This window comes from Mus caroli, chromosome 16 (assembly GCF_900094665.2).
Source record: "Mus caroli chromosome 16, CAROLI_EIJ_v1.1, whole genome shotgun sequence".
NCBI lineage: Eukaryota > Metazoa > Chordata > Mammalia > Rodentia > Muridae > Mus > Mus caroli.
Genome location: NC_034585.1, coordinates 3,630,023 through 3,640,014, shown reverse-complemented (window position 1 = coordinate 3,640,014; position 9,992 = coordinate 3,630,023). Strand labels below are relative to the sequence as shown.

At 40.1% G+C, this 9,992-nt stretch overlaps 1 protein-coding gene across 22 annotated transcripts in view; it reads right to left on the bottom strand.

The window, feature by feature from the left end:
- Nucleotides 1-9,992, bottom strand: part of Rbfox1 (RNA binding fox-1 homolog 1) — a 1,640,850-nt gene that overhangs the window by 31,153 nt on the left and 1,599,705 nt on the right. For all 22 annotated transcript variants that reach the window (XM_029470804.1, XM_029470798.1, XM_029470790.1 and 19 more), the window contains one exon: nt 4,812-4,876. In XM_029470804.1, coding sequence (XP_029326664.1) covers nt 4,812-4,876 — 65 coding nt within the window. The remainder of the gene's footprint in view (nt 1-4,811; nt 4,877-9,992) is intronic.

Genomic DNA, 9,992 nt, shown 5'->3' with positions numbered 1-9,992 from the left:
CCTTCCTTCCTTCCTTCCTTCCTTCCTTCCTTCCTTCCTTCCTTCCTTCCTTCCTTCCTTCCTGTTTTCCTTCTTCCTTCTGGCTTTCATTCCACCCAAACATGGATCTAAAAACCACCCATTTCTCTTCACATCCATCTATCCATTTCCCCATCTATGTATGTTTCTATTTCTGTCTCTATCAACTATATACTTTTAAACATGATGCCAAGACATATCAACTTATGCCTATGACAATTTAAGAAAGATGCTAATCTATATCTCTCTGAAATGGATCCTCTATTCCATAAGACCAGCTGACAAGTTCCAGGTCTGAATGGTGCTCAGCACCCATCATGACTACCTGAATTCAAGTCCTGACTTTCTTGTTCTGAGATTTCTCTCCAAATTCTCGGAAGTTTCTAAGATGAGGTAAAATGACAAGATTTTGCTTGGGTTTACTTTAGGTTGAGATATATGGAATTGTATTATCCTTTCAGTATTATCCTTTCTTATCATATAAAAACAAAAAATGAGGAAGGATAAATTGAAAGCAAAACCCTATCACTTGCAGCATCTTACTTAGTCTAGGGATGCCTGTGTGGCCTGGTTCTGCACTCCTATGTCAATCCCACTCTGTCATTTGTAGATCTTTAGAGTAAGTAAATGCTTTATAGTTTCTGTTGACTTTTAATGAGCATCTCTTACTCAGAAGATATCTTTACATAATTGTGAAGGTTCCATTCTATCTGTGTTCCAGAATACATTTTTCTTGTTTACATTATATATATATTATACATTATATATATATATGTATATATATATAATGGAACTCAAAAACCCTCATTATAATAAAAATGTAAGAAAATATATTTAGGAAAAAAGTATTTGATAAATTAATCAATTTTTAATGTAAACTGATTTCCTAAATGTGTCTACTGAGAGACAATAATTTTCCAATGAGCATATTTTTCTCATCTGCACAGAACTTAATAGAAATCTTTCTTAAGTGATAGATTGTTATGCCTCAATTTTCAGTATTATGTACTACCTTCGTATTAAAAAATACTACATTCATTTGAAAAGAAAATTATGTTTTAATTGATAGAAAGAACATTCCCTGATGCAACCATATTTATTGTTAAACTTGCTAGACAGTAAAGCATTTTGCTCTTAGTTCTGTTCTACCCACTCTGTGTCTAACTCCTCTCTTTCCTAATGTGGAGAACACTTTCATGCACCAATCCTTAAGGAATGTTAGAGTATCAGCAAGCAGAACAAGCATGACCAGGCTTTGTCTTCCTAGGCAGAGTATTTTGTCAATGCTATATACACATCGTATATTCTCCCACTATGAGTGGCATAATTCATTGAACAGAGAACTTCCCTTCTTCCCACCTCCCAGATGGACAGCCAAAAGATGCAACAAGGACCAAGCCATAAAACACAAGAAACCAAGAGTCAATCTAAAGAGATACCTGCACCCCAGGCTTATTCCAAGCAAGCCATTCATGGAGCTAATGTGATGGACCTGTCCAACCCAGCACATACATACCACAAACACATCAGCAACACCAAGTGGCATGCAATGACCAGATGACCACAGGCCCCACCGCCATGCTTTGATTGGTTCAAGCTCAGAAAACAATCTCCTTGAGAGTCTGGACAGTTGGCTTCCATTACACCAAAGCAAGATATTAACCAAATAAAGAATTGTTCAGGTCAAGTGTTTACCAAATATCTGTAAAATGTCAAAGAATGCTGTTCACCTATCCCCACTCAATTCATCAATGAAGCTGTGATGTTACCTAAGTTCAGTTCAATCTTTGGGACTTGGAAAAAGCTTGGCCTGGGCAAATGGTCTTCATTCAGAAGGTCAATACCCAGAGACTTTTGGGATGCTCTGAGACTGTCAACATGTGATCATTTACGCAGGAAGATGGTGGGCAGAGAGCTGCAAGGTACCCATTAAAGAACTGCCAGGCAGTACTGAGGTTACTGCTGGTCACTTCTCAAAGGGTTCCTATATCTTTAATTTCATAAGGGTGTAATTTGGGTTGAGTAAAGACAAAATTCTACCAGTGGGTGAGGGTCAGATTGGGGTAGCAAAGCAGATTTGTCTCCACTTTGGAGAAGGCTGAAGAGTCAGTCACAGTGAAGGGATATTGCTGTGTTGCTTTTGATTAAATTGACAACCAGTGACTATTTCTCAAATTTTTTCCACTTGGCTGTTTTCCCTTCAAGTTTGAAAGGGCTTCTTTTGTTTTAGAAGTTTATCTCTTTGTCTTTCTATCTGTCTTCCAGAGATGAGGAAGGAAGGGTCTGATCCTATAGATACTCTGATCTGATAGTATAAAATTGCAACAATTTAGCATTGCCCTGGATAACTTCTGCATCTTTAGTAGAGATTCAAAAGCTACTCTGATAATTCCCCCAGTCCCCCCGACTGTATTTTTTTTCATAAAACCCTTTCCTTGTCTGCATTGATTAAAAATAAAAGGTACCACTGCTTAATAATGATAAATCAAACCAGAAATCTCGTTTTAGAGATTGTTTTCTGGTAATTCACCTATTACTGAATTTACCTCAATGAATAATTCTATAGGTGACAAGTATTCTGCTCACAATAAAGTTAAATAGAGCCAGTAATCAATTTCCACAGCAACCAAGAGGACCTAATGTGCAAAAATCGCTAATAAACAGCAAGAGGCCAATTACATGGAAAAGAATATAGTTAGTGTGTTCCTTCATCTGCAACTGTTAGACTGAACTGGGAATTGCAGTTATTAAAGATTTACCAATCAAAAAATGAGGGTAATTTTTTCAGTAGAATATGTCACCAATGAGAACTCTCAATAATTTTAAAATTGTAGATTTTATACAGATATTTACATACATGGTGTTCCACAATGCAGAGAATCTTCACAGTTTCAAATGGATGCAAGGGGATATGGTGAGCCTCCTCAGTAACTCTAAGAATAGTATTAAATGTTGTTTGTTTGTTTTTTTATCAAGTGTCTAAATTAGTCTTATTGAAGAAGGCGATTTAAAGCCTATCCTTGTAATTAACCTTCTTTCAACTTCGGGCTAAATGCACTTATTCTTAGGAGAAGCAAGATAAACACTCAAAGAAGTAAATCTGTTTAAGATTCTTATAATTATACAGCAGGCTAAAGTTACTATGATTATAATTACATACAAAGTGGGCGTTTGAGAATTTAGCATCTAGAGATATTTTCATAAAATAATTAAGGGCTGTAGCTGAGCCACATTACAATTGAGACTGTGTGGATCTACAGTACTTGGAATTTAATAACATTTAAGCCTTTTTATTTGTTGAATGATCTCAAGTATTTCAAGATTGTCATCATTTGTATTAGCCTTTGTGACCCTCTCAGTTGTCCTAGCCGGTGTCAGAAAATACTGAAGATAATAATTTGCATGAAGCATCTTGCCTCTTGCCAACTGATGATTAGTTAAATGGATAATTCATGTATTTACAAGTGTGTCTGGCCAGTGGCTTGGATTTCTTTGAAGATTCTCCACAATTTGGAAAATGGGTTATGAGTACTCGTGAGAAAACAGGGATAATTCCTGTGTATAGCCAGACAGCAGATCTTAGCTCATTTTTGATGAGTTTGTGCGTGCAGCTAAGTACGGCATCTTAAATTCAGGGATTTCTTTGCTTTATTAAACTGCAGGAGAATTCTGCAGCTGCTGCGCCATAGCAAGTCTTCTTGTGAGAAATGGGATGAAGGCGCAGGAAAAGTGCACCACAGCAACCTGTGAGGTACTGCATTACTGCATTGCTGAAAGCCAGGTTGGAGCCCAGTGTCTTCTGACAGTTCCCATTCACGGGCCACACCCCTTGCCTGCTTGCTTACCTGTCTGACCCAGCATGCCTCAGCCACACATGCAAATCGTTACCATTATTATTTTATTCATGAAACAAATCCTCAAATTAAAATAGTCATCACGAAAATAAGCACCCTCGGGACATTCTTGCATGCAGAGCACCTGACATTCACATTGATGTCCTCAGAGAATAGAGCCAGGAAATCGCATTCAATATGGAAACACACATATTTTGGGTTTTTCAGTTGGTTTGCTGCCCTGCCCCCACCACGGCACCTATATAGAAATAGCTATAGCTGTTTAGAAACCACCATATCGCCAAAGCCTGGGGACCAAGGCATTCACACACATCCATCCAAAATTCTGCATTTCTCCAATACACTTCTGTACCTCCAGCTGCCAGTCTGCAGGTGAGGTGTGCAGTGCATATGAAATTGGGCTTACGTTTGTAAGTGTGGGTACTGCCAAGGTCAATGAATCGCCTTAGGAAAGCCAGGTGTACTGCCCATTCCTTTATTTTGAATTCAGTGGAGCAGAGGGAAATGTTCTCCTGAGGGTCATATGGAAAAGGCTTATTACCTTCTCCTCTTCTTCCTATGAGCTACATGAGGCTATGGTCTTACAGAGAAGGCCATGGGAAGGGTGTACTGCTCTGTGTGTGTGTGTGTGTGTGTGTGTGTGTGTGTGTGTGTTTGCATGTACAAAATACATGGATATAGGAATAAGGAGACCTGAAAAGTAGCTATCCAGGGATAGAGCAGATTTTCTCAGCCTTACATCAAACAGGGTGAGGAGTTCACAACGAGCAAGGCTTAAGCATCCATCTTCTCTTCAAGTAGCCTGTGGAGAGCTTCACCACAGGAACTAACTTTTAGGGGTTTCCTCCTCAGTAGTCATGCATTTTTTTCAAGCAAGACCAAATAAGAATCCTGCCCCACCAGTTGTCTTCAAGTCATCTAGAGAAGGAAGGCCCTTACCTGTCACTGTAGGCAGCGGCAGTGGCAGGGGTGGGCTGGGCATAGCGGTACGCAGCATAACCACCCTACAATACAAGAAGAGAGGAGGCTTAGCAATGCAGAGCCCGGTGCAGTGACACCCAGGGTCAGGAGCCCACACCAGCACAGCAGGAACCCAAGTCCACCCGTCCAAGGTTGAGGTTAATGAAAGCTTAGAGCAGAAGTCAAAAACACCGCAGAGAGAGGAGGCTGAAGACCAGGCCTGGCAGTGTGTTAAAAGTTAGAAATCCTAAGCACATCGTCTGAAGGCAGAACCCCGTGCCCTTTGGAAGAAATGCACCTAAGTGTTAATAGTGATGGTCTCGGGTGAGGAGTAAATATTCTTTCTACTTTTCTGAACTTTCCAGGTTTTCAGAAATGACCATCCTTTACCATAACTTACCAAATATTAATCTAAAATTTATTAAATAATCTTTGATCATTTCTTTTCTTTATAAAAAGTAAGCACTCTTCTGTCTCATATTGATTGTAGAAACCAGATCAGTAAATTCCTTAGTAACTGTGTGCATGTGTGTGTGTTTGTGTATGTATGTGTGTGTGTGAGTGTGTGTGTGTGTATGTGTGTGAGTGTGTGTAGTCATTTCTTCACGGATGGTTTTGTAGAAGCTTTATTAACACTCCATAATTATTTCAAAAGTGAACCATTGTCAAATATTCTGTCTTCTCAGCTAAAAATATCACACTGCTGCTTGCTACATGTATCATACATGTAACAGGTCAGACATAATCACACAGCTACAGGTCACACATATTACACTTCTCACACACATTCAGACACAGAATTTGGCTCAGGGGAGGGGACTATGATAAAGCCTTTCAATTTGTAAATAAAATCATGAAGAGAAAAAATCTGCAAAGGAAAATAATTAACATGTAGTTCTGTGTACCAGTAATTGCCATTGTTCAATTAAGCAAAGAGGAAGCACAAATGGGCTTATTGAGGAGGAACTGTGTGCAGTGGAGCATTGATTATAAAACCCAGAAAAGAACAGCTTGCTCAACAGACCAGGGCAATGTGTCAGCCACCCTGGAACAATCTCAGCACAATTAACACACCAGACCCAGTATCCAGAGGCAACGGGGGCTTACTCAAGATCTAATGAGAATGCACAGTACTGCAATCCTCCAAGGTATGGGTTCTCACCCACACTGTGAGGGACTAGCTCAGGGTAGAGTGCTGGGTCAGAGGGCTGACAACTGCAAAATGCCCAATGATGGGAGGGCCAAGTTGACAAGCGACATACATGTGGCCTCGTACATAGGGATGAAGGGAAGCTGCAAAAAGTTACTTTAAACACGCAGGAAACAGCTCTCAATAGTTTCTGCCACTGCTTCTCACTAGAATCTTCCATCATGTACCAGGACACCCAAGACATCTTGGTGGATAATCACCAATAATACAGAGCCAGGAGTTTTTGTGTCAGCTTTCCTTAAGGAAAAAAAATGTGTAATTTAAAACAAAAAAGGTCTTAGCCAGACACCACCTGGTACTCCTAACACTGTGTTCTCTAATGAGGGATGGGAGAGCTCATTAAATGTGCTGAAAAGTGATAAAAACAAAGCAGGTGTCAGACTGGCACTGAACTCCAGAGGAGGAGGACGCCTGGCCAAGGAGAAGCCAGGGCACCGGTTTCTAGAGTTGCTCGTTTAATCTGCCTCACTATTTTTCTCGGGTTTCATGGTATATCAGAATGATAGAAATATGCGGGAATGTGCATTAAATTTAATGATATAGGAAGGAGTTAGAACAGATCAGCCAATGCCTGTGAGGTGTTAGCAGCAACTGGATAAAGTGTGTGTGTGTGTGTGTGTGTGTGTATGTTTGTGTATGTCTGTCTGTCTGTCTGTCTGTCTGTCCAGATATGGAAAGAACCCCTAAAGGTTCTGAGTAAATTTTAAATGGTATGGCTCAGATTACACATCTTTCCCTTTCCCTCAGGTTGGCAGAAGGGTCTGCCATGAGATTGGGTAAGAATTATACAAATAGGAAACATGTCTACCAGGTGAATGGGGAAACTCAGATGCGTTTTGCTGCCTACAGAATTGACATTCAGCATGGGAATGTAACTGTGCCTTATAGATGCCTACACCATAGTATTTTAAAGCTTACTTTTTTATTTTTGTGAATTTTATTTTTAAGATTATAATTTGATTATAATATTTCTTCCTTCCTTTTCTCCTACGAAAGATCAACTATCAGTTTGGTAATCATCTTTCTCTCTTATATTTACTGATGGCTTCACCATTGAGAGGAAATCAGTCTATGGCAAGCAGGCGTAAGTGATCAATACCATAGGGTAATTCTCTTACTTGGGATTTTTGCATTTGAGTATTCTCTTTTGTTTTGCCTTGTTTTTTTGAGACAGGATGAAATGTAGCACAGGCTAGCTTCACGCTTGCTATGAAATTAAGGATTAACTTGAGTTTCCAATAACCCAGTGTCCTTTCCTTCAGGCACTGGAATTCCATCTGCATTTGACCATGCCTCCTTCCTGAAGGAGCTGGAGAGCTCCAGGGTTCATGCTTGCCAGGGAGCACTGCATCGATTGGGCTACCTTCCAGTCAAGTTGAGGTTTCAATTTTTATTCATGTGTATTTGTGTAAATACATGACATTCACATGCTTGCATGTACCTACATAGGTCAGAAGAGGACACTGGGTCCCCTGGATGTATAGTTACAGGCAGTTGGATCCCCCTGAGGTCATGGCTGAGAACTGAACACTGGCCCTCTAACGGCAGCTAGCACTCAGAGCTATGGAACCATCTCTCAATCTTTTATCAAGTATCCTTCAAATTCAGTGTTCTAGTCTGCCGATATTGTTAACGTAAGTGGAGTGGGCCTTGATAAACAGGTCACATGGAATGAGTGTGATGTTCTGCTTGTGTTTTGTCCAGCATGGGGGCCAACCATCTTAAGTGTTTTCTTATCACTTGGAGTGTGGGAACTACAATTAATTGAAGATTCAATTTACTTATCTTTCATTAATTTGATTTGCTTTTACCTTGTCATTTACATTGTGGTACTAGGATCTAGTAAATGCTGAAGAAATGCTACACCATTTAGCTATTTCCCAAGTCTGTCATANAGAAAAAAAGAAAGAAAGAAAGGAAAAAGAAAAAAAACTTGTTTACTTTTTATTTTGTGACAGTGTCTTATAAATATAAAATTGGCCTTGAGCTGATTCTGTAGGCCAAGCAAGCTTTGAACTTGTTATCCTTCTGTCTCTACCTCACAAACACTGCAATTACAGTTACACCAGACTCTCTCTCTCTCTCTCTCTCTCTCTCTCTCTCTCTCTCTCTCTCTCGCTCTCTCTCTCTCTCTCTCCCCCCCCCTCGTCTGTTTCTCTTTTCTTTTCTGAGATGGGGTGTGGTCTCTCATTAGTCTAGAACCTTCTGCCTGCCTTTCTAGCTCTGAGATTAGAAAGAGATGATGCCTTAATGCTTGGATTTAAAAATCAAACAAAGAAGCCAGGAATGCCTTTAATCTCAGCACTTGGGAGGCAGAGGCAGTCAGATATTTGAGTTTGAGACCAGCCTGGTCTACAGAGTGAGTTCCAGGACAGCCAGGGCTATACAGAAAAACCCTGTCTTGAAAAGCCAAAACAAACAAACAAACAAAAACCNAAAACCAAAAACCAAAAGCCAAAAAAAAAACCCAAAAAACCAACCAACCAACCAAACAAAAAAACCTCAAAAAACAAACAAAAAAACCCAAACAAACAAATAAACAAAAGAAACTCAAAACCCCTCAGTTCTGATCTCAGTTCTTCCAACTTGCAGAGCAAGCCCTTTATCAAAGGAGTACCTCAGTTACTAGGTAATTGTATTTAAATGTAAGCATCTATTGGGCTGGTGGCTATAGTATTGTTGTTACCTGTAATATGTGATATTGGGGTGAGAAGGATTTGGTGGCTTGATCATGCCACCTGTCTATACTGTACGTAGTCTTTTCTAGTTCTCTTCTGCATGAAATCTATATTTTAGCACCAGTGGAGCTATGCCTTAACTTAGTGTATATGCATACACTGTAAAATAGCCCACAGATACAAATTGCTTTAATTTGCTTTTCTAAAAGGTGACTCAGATGAGCTGTGTTGCCCTGTGCTCTGCAGCTTGCTGAGCAGAGCCAGAGCTTGTGCATAGTTTTTGCTGATGTCTGAAAAATGAGGTCTGCTTCTGTTTGAGGTCAGCAGACCTAGGTCTTGGTAAGTCTGGTGCCTCCAGACCTAGTGACAAAAATAGTATCATGGAAGAGGAGATTATTTTCCTTCTCAAAACCAAAAGGGGGAAGAAAGTACAGTACAGTTTTATCTATTCCACTTATAATGTGTGCGTGCGCATGTACATGTGCATGTGTGTATGCATGTGTGTGTGTATGTGTACATGCCCATCTGTACATTTGCATGTGCATTTAATGGAGAATGAACCCAGGGCTTTATTCATATTAGGCAAGTGCTCTATCAAAGACCTACAAATCCAAGCCTTCTTCTGATGTCAGGGTTTAAAACAGTATCTCATTAACTGGCCCATGCTAGTAGCAACATTAAGCTTGCAGTCCTCCTGCCTCTGATTCGTAAGTGCTGGGATAGAGAGTCCTATGGCACAGAGCCATCTGGAGTACCGTCTTTCTCCCTCCACTGCATGTTTGATGGTAGCTATAGAAGACATTTGAAGAGTCTTTGCCAGTGGTGGACGGATGAGTTGACTTTTTTCTTTTCTTTTTCTTTTTTCTTTTCAACCTTCCTACAGATTTACTGGTTTGAGGTAGGGTTAGCAAGTGGAATGAAAATGTCTGGATACCTCCCGTGAAGCAGGGAGAAGTACAGGAGATATTAGCTATGCAGTACCTCACAGCTGGAGGTATATGAAGTTTTTGATTTAAAGATTCTAGTGTATTCAAAGAACCTACCAATGATTATGGAGAAAATCTTTTCTAACAAATCCTACAATCCTCCCATTGTGGCCTGTGAGGGTGTGCATGTATACACATGCCACGGTGTAGGTATGGACATTACCTTGGGTGTTGGCCCATGCCTTGAACCTTGTTGCTGATTTCTATGTACACCAGGCAAGCTGCTCTGTGGGCTTCTTGGAAACCCATGTCTTTGCCTTATCTTTCCACAGCAGTGATGAGACAG